The sequence below is a fragment of the Rhinatrema bivittatum genome, chromosome 8, assembly GCF_901001135.1.
Source record: "Rhinatrema bivittatum chromosome 8, aRhiBiv1.1, whole genome shotgun sequence".
Classification (NCBI taxonomy): domain Eukaryota; kingdom Metazoa; phylum Chordata; class Amphibia; order Gymnophiona; family Rhinatrematidae; genus Rhinatrema; species Rhinatrema bivittatum.
The window spans coordinates 80,022,463-80,046,518 of record NC_042622.1 but is presented as its reverse complement, the minus strand read 5'-3'; the positions used below and the strand labels follow the sequence as shown (position 1 = coordinate 80,046,518).

General features: G+C 47.1%; 1 protein-coding gene across 1 annotated transcript in view; it reads right to left on the bottom strand.

Annotated features, from left to right (window-relative positions):
- PKN3 (protein kinase N3) overlaps positions 1 to 24,056 on the bottom strand; it is a 226,095-nt gene that overhangs the window by 108,025 nt on the left and 94,014 nt on the right. Inside the window, 4 exon segments of the mRNA XM_029612101.1 lie at positions 3,946 to 4,012; positions 4,230 to 4,315; positions 5,122 to 5,245; positions 6,060 to 6,234. Coding sequence (XP_029467961.1) covers positions 3,946 to 4,012; positions 4,230 to 4,315; positions 5,122 to 5,245; positions 6,060 to 6,234 — 452 coding nt within the window.

The following is a 24,056-nucleotide window of genomic DNA, read 5'->3' as shown; positions in this document are numbered from 1 at the left end:
AATAAAAAGTGACACTACAGGTCTGGAGAGGAATAGGTGAGGAGAGGAGAGACAGGTGCCTTCCAGGAGAGCCTACCAGCATGTGCCTCCGACGGAGCTGCAGCCAGGGAGCGTCCAAACGTTCTGACGTCATCAGGGTGAGATGCCGCGAGGGCCTACATAATTGGTCCTACTGCGGCATGGCGCAGCCGCCGGTGCGTCGCCAAATCCACGCTCCAAAGGGACGCGCGGCTTTGCCCCACATTTTCCACCGTGAACGGACTTAGAGGACTTCTACTTTCCTTAAGTGACCACTTTTCTCCTCTTTTTTCTTTGCGAAACCTACAATAAGCCTATGGGGAAGAAGAGGAAGGGTACTGTAAGATTATACCCGTCAAACCCTGCAATACCACTTCTCCCAATGTCCCAACAGACTATAGTAGGTTTTCTGCAACCTGCGGATGCCAGTACTTCAATTGGGGAAATACAATAAGTAGGGGCATTCCTTTACCCTCTACTTCAGGGAATTCTATCTCCCTCAGCCCTGAAGCCCGCACGCCACCTATCCTGGAATCTGTTTTGTATGCAGGATTAGAAGAAGGAAACCATGGGCAGAAGGAAAGTGCCCCACTGGCTTCAGATCCCAGGCAACGATTGATGTAAATCCTATGGCAAATATTTCTTCAGAAATTATTTCAAGACTGCCTGAGACTCCAAGACAGATAACCATGGAAACACTTTGAACAGCAATTAAAAGTCTAGAGATATCTCTTGGTTTAAAAATTGAAGCTACCTCAAAGGATGTAAAAATCATTCAACCGATGGTTCTAGAGCATGACACAATAATTAAGAGTAATATTGAATCTATTGCAAAGTTGGAAAAACAATGTGATAATTTGGCAAAAAGTAATGTGGCTTTGATTAAAGGTTTAGAAGCAAATGATCTTAGATTAGAATCCTTGGAAAATAATTCCAAGAGATTACATTTAAGAGTATTGAATTTTCCTAAATCTTTAACTATATCTCCTATTGAAATGGTTAAAAAATTCTATACAGAGGACGAAGTGCGGCCTGGGGCCGTCCGAGAGGACCCGATGTCCCCTCCCGAGGGTCCAGGGGGTGCCCCTGCCGCGTCCGTCAAACGAGGGAGTTTGCAGGGAGGCGAATCCGGGGCCGAGCCCCTCGGCTGCTCCAAATTCTGCAAGTAGGCATTGTGCAACAGCACAATGAATTCAGCCGAGAATGCGGGGCGGGGGGGGGGGGGGGGGCCGGGGAGGGGCGCGGGAGTGTGTCCCTCAGAGTTCAAAGTGGTCTGGGTGGGAACCGGATCCTGAATCGGCGGCGGTATGTCGAGGAAATCCCCCTGCTCCCCTTCTGTCAGACGCACTCTCCTCCAACCCCAAGATGGCTGCCGTTCGCACCAAAATCGGAGCCGGGGCAGACGCCTGCGGCTCGTAGCGCTCCGGGGAGAGTGAAGAAGAGGTAGGCGGGAGCGCGGAGGTGCTCTCCCCCCTGGAGAGACACCTGCGACAAAGCCCCTCCCACGGTCCTCTCAACCCCGGGCCGCCGCAAGACTGACAGCGAACGGAACGCGGCATGGTAGCCAGGCCCGGGGGAGAGACAGGCAGAAGCGGGAGGCCGGCTTGAGGGCAACGCCGCGGGAGGAACAGGCAAAGAACCGCCTCTGCTCACTCTCTCACCCCCGTAGCGAGCAGCAGGGGAATGTGACCTCCCTGCTGCGACGGCCCCGGGGAATGTAGCGTCTCGGGGCCGAGGGGGGAGGCAGAACACCACAGCGTGAGGTGGAGAGGCTGGCCCCACCAGCATCCAACGCCCTAACCCCGCGGAGAGGATCCAAGCTGAAAAGCTGAAAAATAAACCAACACTTACCCCCAAAATGAAAGCGACAGGAGAGAACAGTCCTGCTTGCAAGGGGAGAAATCAAGAGCACCAGTGACAGTAACTGGCCACCTGCATCTTTTTTTTTTTTTTAAACTAACTTTCAGTGAACTGACTTGATCCAACCTGAGAGAAAGACAAAGTAAAGCAAAATAGAGTGTGGAGAAGTCCACCAAACACAGGAGAAGCACCAGGTTCCCCTACTCGCATCTGCTGGAGTCAGAGAGATACTGAGTACCTAGGGAGGGCGAGCAGGTTTATATGCCAGCACCCTCCAAAGCGGAACAAATAGAAACTAAGCGTAAGATCCTTTAGCGTAGCTCGACGGAGCAGTTCGAATGGAGCCACACAGAGAGCCCGGAGGACTAAATTGAGATTCCAGGATGGACATGAATTAAGAGGCATGGAAGAAAAATGCAAAGGGTACTTTCCCTGACCAAAGAGCTGCCGGATTCCACCTGTTCTCCTGGGGGGGGGGGGGAGGGTACTGGCCCCACCAGCTATAACCCCCCCAGTGGCGAAAAACCAAGTCAGACAAGGGAGGGACACTAACAAAAATCTTCGTTCTCTCCCTTTCTCTCCCCCCCCCCCCCCCAAGACTGCAGAGGTTGCACCTCTAACCATCTGCTGGAGACAGAGAAATACTGAGTGACTGCAGTTGGCACTCCAGGTTATAGGCCAGTGCCAATGAAACTTTCTCTGTCTCCATCTGCTGGAAGGGAGGCATAATCCCAGGAATCTGGACTGATCCGGGTATGAACAGGAACCCATTTTTAGGGAAAATAATGGAGTGATCAGTATTTTCTCAGCTAACAGAATTCTTACAGGAAACCAGTTCCCTTGATCAACTGCAATGTGGCTTCAGGCCAGGTTGTGGGTCAGTGTCTTATCCTTAGCATGGCAGATAAGTCTATGAAAGTTATGTCCCTTGTCCAATTTTCTAACAATACCTAAAGAGTCAACAGCAACCTTCAACCCCTCAGAATGTTATTGGAATGTTTAATGAAATTAGGACTAGGGAAAACATCTCTGAACTGGTTTCATTCACTTCTATATCCCTTTAGGACCAAATCATGAGGCTGTTAAAATGCCTAGCTGCAGTAGTTGAATACTTGAACATTAATAAATAATTAAATCCTTCAGAAACTGGAATTGTTTGGATTAATAAAGCTGAGACACTGAATACCTACCCACTAATGGAGAGATTAGTAATGAAGGAGTACGCAGCCTGGGTGTGTTGTGGAATTTGAATACGGATGCAAATCTTGGAGCCTGTCAGGATCACATTTATGCAACTCTGACAAATATGCCAGCTGCACTCATTCCTTGAAAAGGCTGATATAGCTACAATTCTTTATGCTTTATGACATCACGCCTCAGCTATTTTAATCCATTGTAATTGGGTTTATGAACAAAGCGTATTAGGAAACTGCTTCCCAACTACTGGGAAGCTCTAATAGAGACCCTTTCATAGCTATTCTCAAGACCCTACATTAGCTCCCTGTGCCCTGGAAACTTCTGTGTGAAGTTTAAAATTCTCTTGTAGTTTTTAAAGTGTTAATCTGCTGATCTCAGGATTCTCACTGCGGAAGCTGCTGATCAATACTCCCTTGGCCCTAGCAGGAGAGGCAACCACGGCACTCCAAAATAGAGAATCACGTCCATGTCCTTCTTTTTGGTCCAGATCTTGCTCTCCCACCCCTGGAGAAATGGCGGGTTAGAGGCAGTAGTGGTAACAGATTGATGCTAGCAATGGGGCTTGCTTGCTTGCTTCTCAGGGGAAGAGGTGCAGAGCTTCTTGCTGCTGCCTCATGACTGTGTTCAAGTGCATCCTATAAATATTATGCTCAGTTTCTTCTCTTTTCCTCCTCTCCCCCATCTCCCTCTAAAGGTCTTGACATTGCCTCTCACCCTTTCTTCCTACTCACCTGTATATAAAAGGGTTGCCTCATAACTGGGTAAACCAAGACATGATGGATCAACTAACTGGATTTTTCCCTTAGGGTCCTGTAACATGCCTGACCCTGCTGCAGAGTTTTGCATTCATTCTGCTGTGCAGTGCCATACCTTTCCAAAGTGGCCTCGTCCCAACACAGAGATACAACAGAAATCTTCCAGCTGCAAAATTTCCTTCCTGCAGGCACACAATCAGAATCCAGTTAAGAGGGCAGCAGTGGTCAGAACTCCACCACAAAAAAAAAAAAACAAACAAAAAACACAGACACATGCAAGGAAAAAGAGCACAAGAAGAAAAAGCAGGGAATTTGAAAACTGAAAGAAAAAGAAAGAAGAGCCAAGTGCTGACCCCAGAGATAATCACAAATAGGAGGATGCAGAATTCTGAGCTTTACCTGCCAGAAGGCAGGCTCTGGGTTGATGTTTCCTCTGAACCATGACTACGATTTGCTCTCTCCTGCACATGCAGCCTCTTCGCCTGCTGAGAAACAAAAGAAAGGTTATTTTATATAAGAGAAAAGCAGAGGCAAACTTTTAGATTCCTTCAGGCCCTCAGAGACAATCGCCCTCATCCCCCACAAATGGGCCAATACAGTACAGTGCACTCCGACAGTAAGGAGTTGAAAACGCGCATCCAACCCCCCGAACCTAATAGCGCCCGCAACATGCAAATGCATGTTGATGGCCCTATTAGGTATTCCCGCGCAATTCAGAAAACAAAATGTGCAGCCAAGCCGCACATTTTGCTTTCAAAAATTAGCACCTACCCAAAGGGAAAGTGGACAGAAAAGCAGTATGGCGATATTAAGTCGGATGTCCCGAAAGTTACCAAAAGTAAAAAAATAAAAATAAAAATTTGAAGTCGGCCTGCGGGTCGAAAACCGGACGCTCAATTTTGCCAGCATCTGGTTTCCGAACCCGTGGCTGTCAGCGGGCTCGAGAACAGACGCCAGCAAAATTGAGCGTCGGCTGTCAAACCCGCTGACAGCCGCCGCTCCGGTCCAAAAGGAGGTGCTAATGACGTGCTAGTGTCCCTAGCGCCTCCTTTTGCCTGTTTTTACCGCCAGGCCTAATTTGCATAGTGAATCGCGCGCACAGGAGAGTGGCCTGTGCGTTTGCCCGCTCTCCTGCGGACTTTACTGTATCGGCCCATAGATCATCTCACAGAACCTACAGCAGCCATACAGGAACCTCCCCTCTTCTTCTCACCTGCCCTACTGCAAGAACCAAACGTTCCCCCCCTTGTGTGCAGAGACAGCATGACTGCATGTGTGCCTCACTGCTCACCGGTGAAGCTGCAGGAGACAATGCCAGGTTCCTGGACTCTGCAGGGAGGGGAGGATGCAGGAGCTTACGAGGAGGCTTGGCTGGAGGATCCATGCTGAATGTTAATTTCATGACTGGATGGTCACTGTGTTAAGAAAACAATTACAATCCTGGTTTTAACATTCATGCACATGTTTAGTAGTTGCGGGTCTTTAAATGAAGCGATAGGTTTCTTGTGATTCCTCTTAAACAGCAAACTTCCATGGACCTGGTGAAGGTGGTCTGAATCTGCAGACAATCTCAAATGGATTCATTTTTCTCTGTCACATACAACTAATTTATTGATCTGCATTTATGTGTAACTCAGAACCTGTAATCTTGGAAATATCAATGTGTTTGAAGAATCAACCAGAGATAGGCATAGAGAACCTAAGAGACACACACACACTGAGAACCACAAGGCACTACTGCTTTACCAAGTGTTTGCACATGTTGCCAACAGGCTGCTGGCATGACATTTAATTAGTCTTGTTTTCTGGCCTCAGGGCTCCAGGTTTTTTTTATTGCATACTGTAAAGACATTCAGCCTTACTACCTCTTTGCAATTATATTTTTTAAAATGCTTTGGCAATAACTCATACCTGAGAAACTTAGAATATATGTTCCTGTGAAATGGCAGCACACCCCAGCCCCAGTTCCCTACATTCTATCCTAGGCATGTCAGTGCTGCCCTACCCTTGCCTGCCCATATACAGTCCTAAGCCTAGCAGTGGCCCACCCTGCTCCTGGCTCCCCTCACTCGACCCTAAGCCTGGCAGTGGGATACCCTCACTTCAGCCTAAATCTGGTAGTGGTCCCGTGCTCCCGGCTCCCCACGCAGAGTCCTAAGGATTGCAGTATACAGCATTTGGTAACTGACACTCCATTACTGTCACACATAAGACACAAATTATACAGACATGGACCTGGAGCGGTTCTGATCCAAGGTTGGAATGGAGTTGTCTCGTGAGTTGGAGACTTGAAGTGGAGGACTTAGTGTAGTCATGGAATTGCAAGGAGGGAACATGCTCCTCATTAGGCGGCCCCAGGTTGCAATGTTAATGTTCATCTGAGCAGCCCGCAGGAACTGCTTCCCTAAAGGCAGGAAAACAAGAGTCACAATGGACACTGACTGATATATACATATACACACACATATATACATATATATCACACACATATATACACACACCTGCCAATATACCCAGTCACAAATAGTGAGAGACACATCTAAGCATGCTCTCACACACACAGTCACAAACACACAACCAATTACATACCTATACTATTCTCTTAACTTTCGTTCCTCGAAAGAAATTAGAGCATGTTGGTACAAATGGCTAACCTCATTTCTTTTGAGAGGCTACAGTACACAGTAAAGGCTGTGTTTCCTTTCCAGGAAAAAATATCTTGTGGGGACCCCCATGGTTAATTGATCTCTCCATTTTTGTTTAATGTCTTTATGCTACCATAGGGAAATTGCTGCATTCAGTGGGCAGCTCTGCACCTCTTCCCTCCTCTCCTGAGAAGCAAGCAAGCCCCATTGCTAGCCTCAATCTGTTTCCACTACTGCCTCTAACCCACCATTTCCAACAGAAAAGGTTTGTCGTTGTCTTTAGATCATTAAAACCTGTGCTCCTCCTTTCCTCCAGGGTGTACATATTTAGATTCTTCAATCTCTTCTCATAAGAAAGGAGGAGCAGAGATGATATGATGCAGTCTTTCAGATACTTGAAAGGTTTTAATGATCCAGAGTCAACGACAAACCTTTTCCATTGGAAAAAAAATCAGCAGAACCAGGGGTCAAGATTTGAAGCTCCAGGGAGGAAGACGCAGAACCAATGTCAGGAAGTATTTCTTCACAGAGAGGGTGGTGGATGCCTGGAATGTCCTTCCGGAGGAAGTGGTAAAGACCAAAACTGTGAAGGATTTCAAAGGGGCGTTGTAATAGGCTACAAAGAGCAGGTAGTCACTATATACAGCGTGGGATAAACACTGTGGATCCATAAAGTCTAGACGATGTGAATGAAGAGAAAAGGCATGGGAGTGGCTTGCGGGAATGACAGCTACTACCTGGAGATTAATACCCTTATGCAACAAACATACACATGGTTAATGCGACTCCAACATTGCTCTATGCTTCAACGGCTAAAGGAAATGTGGAAAAAAGGATTTGCATTCACAAAAAAGTGGGGGAGTAGCTGCATTCACAAAAAAGCGGGAGAGTAGCTTGCTTGTTGCAGCAGTTACTACCCCAAACCAAATAAGCCTGATACTTCACTTTCAATGCATACCCAGAATAGCTCTCTGCTTCAATGGCAGGGGGAATGAAGAAAAGGGGATTTATATTCAGACAACAACCAATGAAGACTGAATTACATAGTCTGGGTAAACAAATAAGCGTGGGAGTAGCTTGCATGTTACGGCGGTTACTACCCAGAATCAATTAAGCCTGATACTTCACTTGGAATACATATCCAGCGCAGCTCGCTACTTCAATGGCAGGGGGATGAAGAAAAGAGGATTTATATTCAGACAATAACCAACAAGGACTGAATTACATAGTCTGGGTAAACAAATAAGCGTGGGAGTAGCTTGCTTATTGCGGCAGTTACTACCCCTAACCAATTAAGCTAGATACTTCATTTAGATGCAGCTCCAGCACTGCTCTCTACATCAATGGAGGGGGTGGAAGGTAAATAGAACCAAAAAGTTACTAATAAAGGCCAAGAGTATCAGATAAGTATGAGAAACAAATAAGTGCGAAAGCTTGCTGGGCAGACTGGATGGGCCGTTTGGTCTTCTTCTGCCATCATTTCTATGTTTCTACATTTCTTATGTTCATGGTTTCATTTATGCAAATGACTTTGGGATTATTTGCTCTCTGAGACATCATAGCACTCTGTCTTTTAGGCCTAAATGTGATTTCAAAGTGGCTAACTGATAATAAACTGGTTCTAAATGCTTTGGGGAAAAAAAAAAAGAAGCCCACAAAATTTTAAAGATTTATAATGACTGATCTCTGATCTGGTGCTAAAGGAAAATTGGTTCCTACCTGCTAATTTTTGTTCCTGTAGGACCACAGATCATTGCAGACTCCTGGGTTTTGCCTGCCCTCCAACAGATGGAGACAGAGAAAGATTTACTGAAACTTAACATGAGGTGCCACCTGCAGTCCCTTAGTAACTAAGCCAAAACTAAAAACAACAAATACCAAACAATAACCAACATTCCCTGAACGAGCAGTGGGAAGTGGAAAACAGGATACTGAAAACCTTGACCACATTAATCTCTATGGAGGACTCACAAAACCTGTGCCATTCTTCAGAATAACTAGTAAGAAAAATATAGATGGAGTGAACTCTCCAAAATCTCCCTTTCTTCGAGTGGGTGGGACTCTGGACTGATTTGTGGTACTACAGGAACAAAAATTAGCAAGTAAGAACCAATTTTCCTTTCTCTGTATCTACCCAGATCAGTCCAGACTCCTGGGATGTACGAAAGCTTTCCTAAATGGGGTGGGACTGCGAGAATCCCACTTGAAATATACTCTCAAAGCCCATGGCCCCTGGGGCCTGGACATCCAACCGGTAATGCCTGGCGAAAGTGTGCAATAACTTCCAAGTAGATGCCTTGCAGATTTCCTGTGGCAACACTTGCTGACACTCAACCCAGGAGATTGCCTGGGAATGGATAGAATGCACCCTAAGCCCCTCCTGAACTGGGCGACCTTGACAAATATATGCAGTACCAATCGTCTCCAGCAGCCATCTCGCAATCATAGCTTTAGATGCTTTATGTCCCTTTTTTGCACCTCTCCAAAGCACAAAAAGATGATCTGACAATCAGAAGCCATTCGTGACCTTCAGATAGTGAAGCAATGCATGCTTTACGTCTAAACAATGCAACTCTCGACTTGAGGCGCCGAAGAATCTAATGCCAGAAAGGATGGAAGCTCCACTGATTGATTTAAATGGAGTGACGATACCAACATGGTCAGAAAGGAAAGAATGGTTCTTATGGAAACCCCCAAATCCGAAATTCTCAAAAAGGGCGCCCTACACGACAAGGCCTGAAGCTCAGAGATCTGTCAAGTTGAACAAATCGCCACTAAGAAAACCACCTTCAACATGATATCTTTCATGGTCGCCTGTCTAATAGGCTTGAATGGGGCCACACACATGCCCTTAAGCACTACGTTAAGGCTCCAAGGAGGACACTGCTTCCAAACCGGAGGAAGCAGATGCTTTGCACCCTGGAGAAAACGGACCACATCTGGATGGGCAGCTAGGGAAGATCATCACACTTTACCACGAAGACAGCCTAGGGCCACTACCTGGACCCGGAGAGAGTTAAAGGATAAACCCTTCACCAAACCGTTTTGCAGAAAGGCAAGAATATGAACCACTGAGGCTCGCATGGGATCTACTCCTTGGATCAGGACTCAAAGACTCTCAAAACCCTCACATATGCTAATGAGGTAGAAGTCTTTCTAGACTGTAAGAGTAGCGATGACTGCTTCTGAGTAATCCTTTTCTCTCAAACGCTGCCTCTCAAAAGCCAGGCTGCTAGATAAAAGTGAGCTGCCTGATTCGAAAATATGGGCACCTGAAGCAGGATATTCAGCAGATGAGCTAATCGCACCTGAGCACCCACTGCTAGGTTGATCAAGTCCGTGAACCACGGATGCCTCGGCCACTCTGGCACCATGAGGATCACATTGCCCGGATGCATCTTTACTCCTCGCAAGACCTTGCCCACCAGCGGCCAAGGCAGAAACACAGAGCAGAACGTCTGACGGCCAAGGAAGCACCCATCCTCGTTTTCTTTGGCTGAAGACATGCATCAGGACAATAAAATCAGTAGAAAAAGGCTGGGACTCCTCAGAGGCTGAAGGAGGCCTGATAGTGGAATCTCTGGAAAACAAAATATCGCAAGCCGTGGTCTCAGCTTTAGATGTCCGTCTGCATCAATTATCAGAGCAGATCGCTGAGGTTAGAGCAGGGGTCGGGAACCCATGGCTCGCGAGCCAGATATGGCTCTTTTGAGGGCTGCATCTGGCTCGCAGACAGTCGCCACACTTTCCCACTGACCCAGCTGCTCCCCGGTCCTCCTCCGCCCGGGCTTAAAATGCTGTCAGCCCGGGCGGAACGCGGCAGGACAGCTGGAGTCAGCGGCAGCGGCGTGCTCTCTTTGCCCCCCCCCCCCCCCGCGGCCCGGAAGAGGAAGTGAGGAGTATCGGGTGCCTGCGCGGCAAGAAGAGGCCACACTAGTGCGCTCGGCATCGGCCCGAAGAAACGAAGACTGCAGCGCGGCTCGGAGGAGAATGAAGAGGTTCAACCGCGGCCGATGGGACTCCGCCTCCGCGAGGGCTGAAAATGAAGAGGTTAGCGTTGGGAGGAGGCTGCTGCTGCTGCCGCGAGTTCCCGGGGTGGGGGAGAGAGAGAGTGATTGAGCGAGCAAACACACATGCTTGCTCGCTCATTCACTCTCTCTCACCCCCACCCCCACCCCGGAAACTCGCGGCAGCAGCAGCCTCCTCCCAACGCTAACCTCTTCATTTTCAGCCCTCGCGGAGGTGGAGTCCCATCGGCCGCGGTTGAATCTCTTCATTCTCCTCCGAGCCGCGCTGCAGTCTTCTTTTCTTCGGGCCGATGCCGAGCGCACTAGCGTGGCCTCTTCTTGCCGCGCAGGCACCCGATACTCCTCACTTCCTCTTCCGGGCCGCGAGGGGGGGGGGCTGTGTGTGTGTGAGTGAGAGATTGCATGTATGTGAATGATTGAGAGCCTGTACATGTGAAAGAGAGTATGTCTGTGATTGAGAGCCTGCCTGTGAGAGAGAGAGAGCATGAATGTAAGTTTACCATTGGGAACCTGTATGTGTAAGTTTGTGATTGAAAACCTGTTTGTGTGAAAGAGTATGTGTGTATGATTGAGATCCTTTGTGTGTGAGAGAAATCATGTGTATGTATGATTAAGAGCCTGTGTGTATAAGTAAGAAAGAGATCATGTGTGTCTGTGTGTGACTGAGAGCTGATTTAGGTGAGGGAGCATGTGAGTATGTGATTGAGAGCCTGTGTGTAAATGAGAGAAAGAGAGGACATGTTTGTAAGCATGTGAATGAGAGTCTGTGTGTGAGAGAAAAAGACAGCATGTATTTATGTGATTGAAAGCCTGTGTGTCTGTGTGTAAGCGTGAAAAGATAGACAGCATGTGTGTAAATGCATAATTAAGAGCCTATATAAGTGAGAGAGAAAAAACATGTGTATATGTGAGTACTGAGAGCATGTGTGTATAGGTGTGTCATTGAGAGCCAGTGTGAGAGAGAGCGCTGGTATGTGACAGAGAGAGGAGAAAGTTCCAAGCAAACCACCCCACCTCCTGCTAATTCAGAACAATCTCAGGACACCTGGATATCAAACGTTCCCAGGTATGCAGAGCAAAAAAATTTTTGTATCCTTATTATTTTTCATTACTGGGTCTTTGTGTCTGCTATTTTGAAATATTTTGTTGGTATCTGGAAATGTTTTATATGTGTGTTTAATTATTGGATATTCCACTCATTAGCTGTTTCGAAATATGTTCTTTTTGTTAGTACAGTTTTACTGCTGATGATTTTATATTTATTGATTTGTTTTATAAGGATGGGTGATGTTTCTTTTTTCCTTTGTTACACTGCATACAGAGACTCTGGCTTGTTGCAGTTTCCAATTCATTTTTTTCTGCATGCTTCTTGTTATGCGTTTTGGTCTCTTTATTCTATGTTAGGTGAGGGACAGCACGTGATTCAGGTGAGGTTTTCTGCTGGCGTGTAGTTTCTATGTAGGACTCTATAGCAGCCTGACTTGGTCCATTTTCCTAATAGGAGATGTATTGGTGTCTTAAGGCCTGGTGTAATATTTTCAGAGACTTATTGTACTTTAAAAGTGTGATCTTACATAAAATGCACACATTTACTTATATTTAGTTTTAAACATATTGTATGGCTCTCATGGAATTACATTTTAAAATATGTGGCGTTTATGGCTCTCTCAGCCAAAAAGGTTCCTGACCCCTGGGTTAGAGCCTCTTTTACTGAAATTGATTCCCGAGTGGACAGAGTGGAAGGGTAAGTTTCCACTAGCCGAGGACGACATCGGAGCTCTGGAATGGTGAGTGGAGGAATTAGAAAAAAAAAGCAAAACTCGGGGGGGCGCCAGCACCGCGGAGTAGAATGTCGCATAAACCAGAGCTCCCTGACTCCCAACGCAATAAACAGCGATTACCCTATCTTTTTTCAGCGAAATTTTCTCCTGTGGCATACAAAGGACAACACTGACCGAGGTGATGACTCAAAAGAAGAAAGGAGTTGATTTCAGGCAGTTTTCTTACTCTAAAAACGAGCTGGGAGACATGCAGTCTACAGACACGGGGGAATCCGGCAGCGTAGAGGCCTCCGAAGACGAGGGAAACAATGCTGGAGAAACGGGAGCGGTGAGTTTGCAGGATGCTCCAACTAGAGAGGAATTTCGACAATGGTTCGGGGACCTCAGAAGGGACATGAAAGCTAATAAAAAAGAATTACTGGACAAGATGGCAGACTTAAAGGAGGAAATCTCTGATATTGGCAGACAGGTCGACGAGCTTTATGGCAGACTGGACGCTCAGGCTTTAAAAACAGAAGCACTGCAAAAACAGGGGCAGCAGCTTTCACAGGACTCGGAGCTGCAATATAAATTAGAGGACCTTGAAAACCATAGTCGACGCAGTAACTTGAGATTTCGAGGCATCCCCGAGACGGCGGAATACACCGACTGCGTGGACACAATTAAAAAACTCGGTCAGTTTTTCCTGCAGCAGGGTGCGGCGCTTCCAGCTACCCTGACGGAAACAGATGTTGAAAGGGCTCATAGGTCCTTGGGACCGAAGATTGGGGACAAACCTCGGGACATTATAGTGTGTTTCACCAGGTTCCCAGTGAAGGAAAAAATATGGCAGGCAGCGAGACGGCAAAAAGAATGGGACTGGCAGGGCAATACTATTGCTGTATTTGCTGATCTTTCCCCCATCACACTCAAGAAACGGATGGAATTCAGAGATATTACCTCCATCTTACGGAAGGAAGAGCTCAGGTATCGCTGGCTTTACCCATTTGGCCTGGCCATCACGATCAATGGAACAACTACAAAAGTTCAGTCAGTGGAGGAGGCGGCGGCCATCTTGAAAGACGCAGGCCTCGTGGTGAAGCTTCCCCCAGCGCCGAAAAGGAATTCCAATATTCCACCTCCCGACACACCGAAATGGCAAAGGGTGCTGAAAGGAGGCCGAAGGCTATGCAGACAGGACGAGGATTCGCAACGGAATGGACAAACCAGCAATGGCTGACCACTTGAGTATCCCAGCTGCAAATAGCGCTAAAACTGTGTATGAGATGTATAGTCGCTTTCCTTGGGAGTTCAATGATTTGGTCCTTACCTGGTTAACCCCGATGGGGTATTAATTTGAATATTCATTTGACTGTTACATCAAATGATACTAGGGTTATCGCTGTTTATAAGGTTACTTATTAATGATGACAGATCAGAGGGGGAGGGGATGCATGTTCCGATGGTGCTACTGATCCCATCTGCTTCGGCAGATCTGCCTGGTTTCCTAGGCAGAATATCGATGGGGGGGGGGGGGGGGGGGAGTCTTGGGTTATGGGATATTATTCATTCTGGTATCGATGGGGATTCACTCAGGTACCATGGGGGTACGTGGTGATTTCATTAACTAGTCTATTGCTTTTCATCTCATCAATCAGGCTGGAAAATCCTAAGATGTTGGTTCCAGAACTGTTAGGTAGACCAGGGGCGTGTAGCGGGGGTGGGGAAGACCCACGGTAAAGAAGGACCCATGGCTCCAATTAGTATTAGATCTCTCAATGTAAGGGGCCTAAATACCCCGAGAAAGCACCAGCTATTACGGGATGACGCTGCACAGTCGGGGGCTGAAATTATCTTTCTACAGGAGACACACCTGACAAAAAAAAAATATGATCATTTGCTACCTTGGCCCATGTTCCCGCATTGTTTTAGTGCCCCAGCCTCCAAAATGCATAAATACACAGGAGTTACCTCCAAGTACCGCAGAAGTTCCTGATGGACATCCAAACGCCTCAGATCCCGACCTTGAGAAGAGTAGATATCCTCCTCAGAGAAGGCAGGCAATTCCACCGTCTGATTGACGTGGAAGGCCGAAATCACCTTAGGCAGGAAAGAAGGTACCGTGCGCAGGGACAGAAGGTACCGTGCGCCTAGGAAACCAGGCAGATCTGCCGAAGCAGATGGGATCAGTAGCACCATCGGAGCATGCATCCCCTCCCCCTCTGATCTGTCATCATTAATAAGTAACCTTATAAACAGCGATAACCCTAGTATCATTCGCATGTAACAGTCAAATGAATATTCAAATTAATACCCCATCGGGGTTAACCAGGTAAGGACCAAATCATTGAACTCCCAAGGAAAGCGACTATACATCTCATACACAGTTTTAGCGCTATTTGCAGCTGGGATACTCAAGTGGTCAGCCATTGCTGGTTTGTCCATTCCGTTGCGAATTAAAAACGGCTCCCTGCACGACAATGCCTGAAGTTCCGAAACGCGACGAGCTGAAGAAATAGCCACTAGAAATACTGTCTTGAGAGTTAAATCCTTCAAAGTGGCTCTCTTGATAGGTTCAAATGGAGAAGCGCAGAGACCGCGGAGAACCAAATTCAAGCTCCAGAATAGACATGGAGCCCTAACAGGGGGACACAAATTCCTAACCCAGCGTAAAAAACGAGCAACGTCCGGGTGGCAGGCAAGAGAAGAACCATCAATCCTGCCCCTCAGACAGCCCAGGGCCGCTACCTGCACGCGAAGCGAACTGTAAGCTAAGCCCTTTTTCAAACCGTCCTGCAAAAACGCGAGAATATGCCCCAAAGAGGCCCTCCGTGGCGACAGCTTTAACCTACTGCACCAGGAGTCAAAGACCTTCCAAACTCTAGCATAGGCGAGAGACGTCGAGGACTTGCGTGCCCTGAGAAGAGTAGAAGCCACCGCTTCCAGGTAACCCTTCTTTCTCAGTTGTCTCCGCTCATAAGCCAAGCCGCTAGACAAAAGTGATCCGCCAGATGGAAAGATACTGGGCCTTGACTCAGAAGATTCGGTAGATGACCGAGACGCAATGGACCGTCTACCGCCAGATTGACCAGATCCGTGAACCACGGCTTTCTTGGCCACTCTGGGGCCACTAGAATTACCAGACGCCGGTGAGATTCGATGCGTCTTAACACCTTTCCCACTAGGGGCACGGGGGGAAACACAAAGGAGGATGCGTGGAGGCCATGGTAGTACCAGCGCATCCACCCCTTCCGATCCGTGTTTCCTCCTTTGACTGAAGAAGTGAGCCGCTTTGACGTTTCGCCAAGTCGCCATTAAATCCAAGCAAAGTGTCCCCAAATGTCGAGATACGAGTTGCATCACCTCGGCCGACAGTTCCCACTCTCCTGGATCCAGGTGTTGTCGACTGAGAAAATCTGCCTGAACATTGTCCACGCCTGCGATGTGTGAGGCCGCGATGCAGGTCAGATTGCGTTCCGCCCAGGCCATTAACAAAGTCGCTTCGGCAGCCACCAGGTGACTTCTTGTGCCTCCTTGCCTGTTTATATAAGCCACGGTGGTCGCTTTGTCTGATAGAATTCACACCGCCCAATGGTGCACCATCGGGAGGAGTTGACGCAAGGCCAGACGAACCGCCCGGGTCTCCAAGCGATTGATGGACCATGTGGCCTGCTGGGGGGACCATCGTCCCTGCACTGCTCGGGACTCACAGACCGCCCCCCACCCGGATAGACTGGCATCCGTCGTAACAATGATCCAAGGTGGAGGTTCCAAGTCCACCCCCTGAAGGAGATGGTCCGGTATTAACCACCAACTGAGACTGGACCGTGCCGGCTCTGGCAAGGGCAATAGCATGTTGTAGTCCTCTGACTTGGGATCCCAGCGGGAAAGCAGTGCCCCCTGCAAAGGGCGCATATGAGCAAAGGCCCAAGGGACCATTTCCAGAGTTGAAGCCATATGCCCAAGTACCTGTAAATAATCCCAGGCCGTAAGCAATGGCAGTTCCAACAGGTTCCACACCTGAGCCATTAAATTGACCATTCATTGTCGTGGAAGAAACACTTTGCCCACTGAGGTATCGAATCGGGCTCCCAGAAACTCCAGGTGCTGAGTTGGGGTTAGATGGCTCTTCGGGAAGTTGATCACCCAACCTAGCGCCTGTAGCTGCTCCACCACTGACTGAACCGCTAGCTTGCACAGAGCTTCCGACTTGGCCCTTACGAGCCAATCGTCCAGATAGGGTTACACTAGTATCCCTTGGCAGCGAAGAGAAGCCGCGACCACCACCAATACTTTGGTGAAAATTCTGGGGGCTGTCGCCAAACCAAATGGCAGGGCGCAAAACTGATAATGGTCCCCCAGAACCATGAACCTCAGAAATCTCTGATGGTGCTCCTGGATTCCAATGCGGAGATACACCTCTGTTAGATCCAAAGCAGCCAAAAATTCTCCCTTGTGGACGGCCACAATGACAGACCTCAGCGTCTCCATGCGAAAAAGTGGAACGCGCAAAGCTCTGGTGACCTGTTTCAAGTCCAAGATCGGTCGGAACGTTCCTTCCTTCTTTGGAACCACAAGTAAATGGAATACCGACCGGTCCGATGCTCGGCAGGCAGGACTGGGACCACCACTCCCAGAGCCCGTAAACGGTCCAACGTCTGCGCAATAACTTGCTGCTTTGCCAGAGGGCCGCAAGGGGACACAAGAAACAGATCTTGGAGAGGGCGAGCAAAATCCAAAACGTGACTTATAACATCAAGGACCCACTGGTCCGATGTTATCTTGACCCATTCCTCCCGAAACAGGGACAGGCGATCCCCGATTAAAGGAACGGAGGAATGGGCCTGCACTGCTTCATTGTGCCGTCTTATTGGGGGTAAAGGCATGCGATGCCCCCGAACATTGAGGCCGTCTCAATGTTCAGGGGCATGTCTCAATGAGGCATCCAAGCCTGGGACCAAGACGCCTGTTGTCTCTGTGCAGAGGAAACACCCCTCCCCGCACGGAACAGTAGACCACGAAAACTGCCTCTGAAATTCCCAAAAGTGCGAAACTGCTTGGGCTTGTCCTTGGGCAACTTGTAGACCTTATTGTCCCCCAAGTCCTTAATGAGCTGGTCCAGCTTGTCTCCGAACAACCATTTCCTCTTAAAGGGAAAAGAACCTAATCGGGACTTGGAGGAAGCATCCGCAGACCAGTGTCGAAGCCATAGCAAGCGCCTTGCGGATACCGCCGAGGACATAATGCAGGCGGAAGTCAGAAGGAGATCATATAAGGCGTCTGTAGTATATGCGACCGCAGATTCCATGCGGTTCATCTGCTCCGCCTCTTCAGGCGGTAGGTCCTGGGCCGTAAGCAACTGCTGTACCCAGCGAAGAGTAGCCCTCTGCATGAGGCTGCTACAGACCACGGCCCGGACACCTAATGCAGAAACCTAAAAAATGCGCTTCAACAAAACCTCCAGCTTCCTAGCCTGGAGATCCTTAAGCGCTGCTCCCCCCGTCACGGGAATAGTAGTATGTTTAATGACGGCTGTGACCGCTGAGTCCACTTTGGGTAGCTTGAGAAGACCTAATGACTCAGCTGGGAGGGGGTACAGCTTCTCCATAGCCCTGCTAACCCTTAATGAGGCCTCTGGAAAATCCCATTCCCTAGATACTATCTGAAATAATTTTGGATGAAATGGGAAGGTCTGAGGGGGGTCCCTTAATTCCCACCAAAACAAAATCTCCCGGGGAAACATGTTTCCAGCCGGGGGGGGGGAGGGGGGCCAGAATCTCAAGCTCTTTAAAGACCTGCGGGATTAAGGGATCCAGCTCGTCCTTACCAAACAAATGGAGGATCTGGGGTCATCCCCTTCAACTGGGACATTTCCCTCTAAATCACCCCTACATCCTGAATCAAGGGGGTCTGGGAATGGGACAGCTGGCTCTGCATCCCCCAGATTTACTGGCGGCCGGGACAACGAGCCCCTGCATTCCCAGAGCCTGCAGCGGACTTGGAGACTTTAGGGGGAGAGGGACCCGCATCCTCCCAGCCAGCCTCTGCCTCTAGGAAGGCTTGATGCACCAGCAGAACAAACCGCGAAGAAAACGGCACTTGCTTTTTTAAAGCTGTCTCCGCGGGTCTGGGGGGGGGGGGGGGGTTATGCGCCGCGAAATCGCGATCTCGTTGTGGGCTGAGGGCCGGAGGAGAATCAAGAGGGAAATCCCCTCCGCCGAAGCTGCATCCTCGCTGCTCGGCATGGGCAAGATGGTCGCGAAAGGGGGGACCCACAGGCAGCGCTCGGCCTCAGAGGGTGTCCCTCGCCCCCGGGAAGAAAACGGGAGCAGAGACCCTCTCGAGGGAGCCGTGCCCCCCGACTCCCCTTAGGCCGTGCAGGCCAACGCACGCAGCATAGCAGCCCGAAGCTGCTAGAGCAGGAAAAAAAAAAAGCGCGTGAAAACAGCAGAGCTGTGACTGAGGTAAAATAAAAACGCTCCGGGTGACCAGGCCACCCCCTCCGGAGTCCCGGGACCCTAGCGTGGCAGGCCGGGGCCAACGAAGCGATCAAACAGCCTGCCACCAACAGGACTTACTGTATGCTTTATTTATTTATTTTTTTTATAAAAGTAAAATCTGATCCCCGCTTCTTTCCTGTGATAGCTGAGCCCCCCCTTCAGAGGTGAAACACCCCTGGAATATACATACAGGGGGGAGAGTGACCGGCCCACCGGTGAATACTCCCCCTGGTCCCAAGGGATCATGATCTCCAGGAAATAGGCCTTAGGGCACTGCCCTGCCAAGAATCAGAACTTCGCCCAGCGTATGTGAAAAGAAAGGACAGAAACCAAACCTATCCGCTGATCTAACTACCTTAAACAAAAGAAATTGATCTAGTCAAAGATCAGCAAAATGTCAAACCTGGATAACCAAACTCAAATTTAGAAAAGATCAGGACCGCAGGTTATGCCTCTCAATCTGATGGAGTCAGAGATATACTGAGGGATCGCAGGTGGCACACCAGTATATCTAGGGGGTGCTTTTCAGCTTTTCTCTGACTCCATCTGCTGGACGGGAGGCATAACCCAGCAGTCTGGACTGATTCTGGTACGTACAGGGAACAGTCCTAGGAAGCAAAAAGATTCTCACCTTAACAAGGGAAGTCAGACCCTTGGGTACCCAGTTCGCAGACAACAGAAAAAAAAAGCCAGGCAGGATGGAAGGGTGTGCACATATTTTATTTCCATGGTCCTGCCTGAGTCAGTCTTTTGGCTGAGAGAAGGTGACACACATCCAGGCTGGGTAAAAGCAAATGACTAGCCATGAGTTTAGTGGAACTAAAATCACTGAAATCTGAGACTACTCAAGGCCTGAATCACTGAACACTAAACAACCCATGAGCCTAGTGTAGCTGTAAAACCAAACTAGGGAAAACCCTCCTACCAAGAGAAAAGAAATGAAGGACAGTGGCAGATCTGGAGGTAGCGCGGTCCCCAAGGAGGGTGTGGACCCCAGCGGCTGACTGAACAATCCCCCAGGAAGAAGGGGATCCCAGCAGCAGTTCCAGAGGTGCAGTTGGGTTATCCCAGGAGAGCGTGAACCCCAGTGATGGCACGAACCGTTCAGCAGAGCAGACGTGGCACCTAGGAGATGGCAGCAGTTTAGATACAACAGACCCCCCCAGGCCAACACTGCTTACCAGCCCAGTTGCATTTTTTCATATGGGTAAGATATGGGGGAAAAAGGGGAGGATAATAATAACAACACTTGATTAAGTGGGAACTCAAGAGGTCCCTTCTATTCCATATGGTGGCATACTATGGGGGCCCTCTTTTATGTTTTTTCTTTAAAAATTTTTGCTGTTTGAAATGAACTTCCCCTACGGTTTATGCTACCGTTGCTAGCACAGCCAATTACTTTCTTGCTTATTGATTTCTAACATAGTCGGCTCATGTGCCGCCGGTTAACCTTGATGTATATTTTAACCTAAGTTTCATCACTAGGAAAATTCCTTTACTTTCTCACATCGCAAAATTTCTTTTGAAAACAATGTCCGTATCAACTTGAATATACAGCCCGATTTGAAACAGGCAAAATGGCTTTTGTAACTCTTTGCCTTAAACAAGGTGACAGATTTAAAGACTTATTACTTTGCCTTTAACAATATAGCACTAAATTTCAAGACTTGTTACAATCTGATGTATTTTAAACAAGTCTGTGCTAGTAATCCCCGCCACAGTGTTGCACTTATCTTTCAAACTTGTTGCGATTTCTTTGAACGCTTGTAACAAGTGTGTGCTTAGAATCGCCGCCAACGTCAACGTTTCACATGTAGCTTCTTCAGGGCGGATTCTAGAAAACAGCAGGATAGCAAGAGAACATTAATGTCTTTAAAGCAAAAACAATTTTGTCATCTTGAAATATAATTATACTCACGAAACTGTCTGTGGCTATTAACACGCGGGCTTCTAACTGCCGACTATCTCGGCTAGACTCATTTTATAGTACTCCACCGTTTTGGAGGGTGACCAATCAAATCGTTCCATGTCGACGTGTTGCACGTAGCAACTTAACTTTATTGCATGTTTATTTTGAAACAATGAACATCTTTAAATCCCCATCGAAATTGAATAGGGAATGACATCGTCATGATGTATTGATCTTTTTGTACTAATGTATATGTAATCCTGCATTTATAATAAAATGCTTGTGATGTTATTTTCGAATAAATACATTACTGTCCTTTTATCTAATTAAGCTGTTCCATTCAATTTTGCTATTCAATCCCAAGGGTTCCTCCGCACCTAATTTGAAGATCCATTCCTGTTCCCTACTATATAATGTCTTTTCTCTGTTTCCACCTCTAGCATCGGCTGTTACTGTCTATATAAAAATTATTTTTTATATTCATGACCATAGTACAATAAAGATTGGTTTTTAATAGACTATGTCTGTACCACTTGTTACTCTACACAGTTAATTTTTCAGATGATATATTAGAAACTAGCTGGTCCCATCTTTTTGATCACAATATTGAGGGATGGCACACTCCTGGCAGAGCGCCTTTAGTTACTCCCATGAGTACGTGACCAATCTTCTAAAGACTACCACACTTTTTGAGAATACTACTCTTAAGACCACTTCCAGCACTTGGTCCGACTTATTAAATTTATCTAAGCGTATCACCAGAAGTGAATTACACGGAGCAACATTAGTTGAGTATTGCAAATTGGAAAGAATACAGAGAGGCTTACGTATCCAAAAAGAACCCAAACTATTTACAGATGACAACACTTTTCTTGAACGTTGGAACTCTATTCTTAACAAATGTTCCCTAGATCTAATGATCTTAATCATTGAATCATCTCAAAATGCCTGTAATTCTCTTCGACAAGAATTAGATGAAAAATTGGTAACAATTAAAGCTGAAATAGAGGTCGAACAATTCGACACCAATTTTTCAGAATTACTACGTGCAACACGTCGACATGGAACGATTTGATTGGTCACCCTCCAAAACGGTGGAGTACTATAAAATGAGTCTAGCCGAGATAGTCGGCAGTTAGAAGCCCGCGTGTTAATAGCCACAGACAGTTTCGTGAGTATAATTATATTTCAAGATGACAAAATTGTTTTTGCTTTAAAGACATTAATGTTCTCTTGCTATCCTGCTGTTTTCTAGAATCCGCCCTGAAGAAGCTACATGTGAAACGTTGACGTTGGCGGCGATTCTAAGCACACACTTGTTACAAGCGTTCAAAGAAATCGCAACAAGTTTGAAAGATAAGTGCAACACTGTGGCGGGGATTACTAGCACAGACTTGTTTAAAATACATCAGATTGTAACAAGTCTTGAAATTTAGTGCTATATTGTTAAAGGCAAAGTAATAAGTCTTTAAATCTATGTCACCTTGTTTAAGGCAAAGAGTTACAAAAGCCATTTTGCCTGTTTCAAATCGGGCTGTATATTCAAGTTGATACGGACATTGTTTTCAAAAGAAATTTTGCGATGTGAGAAAGTAAAGGAATTTTCTTAGTGATGAAACTTAGGTTAAAATATACATCAAGGTTAACCGGCGGCACATGAGCCGACTATGTTAGAAATCAATAAGCAAGAAAGTAATTGGCTGTGCTAGCAACGGTAGCATAAACCGTAGGGGAAGTTCATTTCAAACAGCAAAAATTTTTAAAGAAAAAACATAAAAGAGAGACAAAGAGAAACCTATGATCGAACTTACTGGTCTTAAAAAACCATTGTAAAAAACAACAAGGTTTACCAGTTCTGAGGTTTCTGTCTCTATATAAAAATTATTTTTTATATTCATGACCATAGTACAATAAAGATTGGTTTTTAATAGACTATGTCTGTACCACTTGTTACTCTACACAGTTAGTTAATTTTTCAGATGATATATTAGAAACTAGCTGGTCCCATCTTTTTGATCATACTATGGGGGCCCGACAACTCCAAATTGCCAAATAATAAATGTTCTTGCTAACTTGTAGAAATGCATATAGTTGTGTGACCTGAGACTATTAACTAGTAGTTAGCGATCCTATTAGCGATGTACATAGTCATGTAGAAATGAATATACTTATACAGTTTAATAAACCTGTATATATTTGTACATGCTGCTAGCCTTGTTCACAGTCCCATTTGTTTTCCTTGGCTGAAGGAAGGAAATCCTACCCAATAACACCTAAAATCTTTTTCCTCAGATGGAGGCACCAGGCGCCAAGAACGTGAGAACTGATGGAGTCTGCCCTAAGGGGGCTACTGCCAGGTCAGACCCGGACTCAGGAACGTCCCACAGGGTAAGCAGCCAAGGGGGCATTACAAAAAGATGAATTACCTTGGGATCGACCCCCTCAGTCACTGGAACCTCTCTCCTCCAGAGGGTCCTTCTCTGGGATCCCCATCCCCTGGAAATTCCTCAAGGGACTTCTCTGGTAACGCCAATTCCCCAATTCCCAATCTATGTCAAGCTCCAGTTGACTTTTCCTCTTCTTGAGGCAGGAGAGATTCACCATACCCCCAGGTAGGGCTCCTTTCATACTCAAACCAGAACTCAATTAAAAATGCTTCATGTACCAACAAATTCATGGACAAGGGTTTCCTCCTCTTCCCCTTACCCATAATCTGGTCCAAGGAGGCTCCCTCCCAGGTTCCAAATGCTGAGCATTGGATCTGCCTTCCAAATTTGTCTTCCATGGGGAGATCTAAGCAGACCTCCTACAAAGCTCCCTGCACCACAGGAGAACCCAAAATGGCCACCGTTTCTGCTCTGCCAGCTTCCACAAAAGAAACTAGATCTGAGCCTAGCTGCTACTTCTTCGTGGTAGCTCATTTATGCTCCATGGTTGGATTAGAGTTGCCTGAGAAGCCCTCCCACCATCCGTATATGCCTGGCAAAGACCCGAAGCCAAAAATGTTTTTGCCTGACAGTCCCTACTTGCAAGGCAGTACCTTCCTCTGCTCTGCAGGAGATGCCATATTGAAAGCATGGCTTCGTACATCAGTATAATCACAAGGTGTACCATGGCGTGCTCCCTCCCTGCTGCCAGAAATTCTTGGTCTCAGGTGGCTTGCGCCATGGGCAGGACAGCTGCTGATCTCTTGTTTATAGGCATCACAGACATTGGACTCCCTGTTGCCCTTATTTTTTATTTATTTATTTATTGTTAAAGACTTCTTAAAGGGATCTAAGCCAAGTGAAAAATTATACTTCCCTTGCTGTCACCTTGAATCCAGAGACCAGGAAAGGATCCAAAGAAGGGAGAAGAGGACAAGGAACAATGGAGCTAGCAACA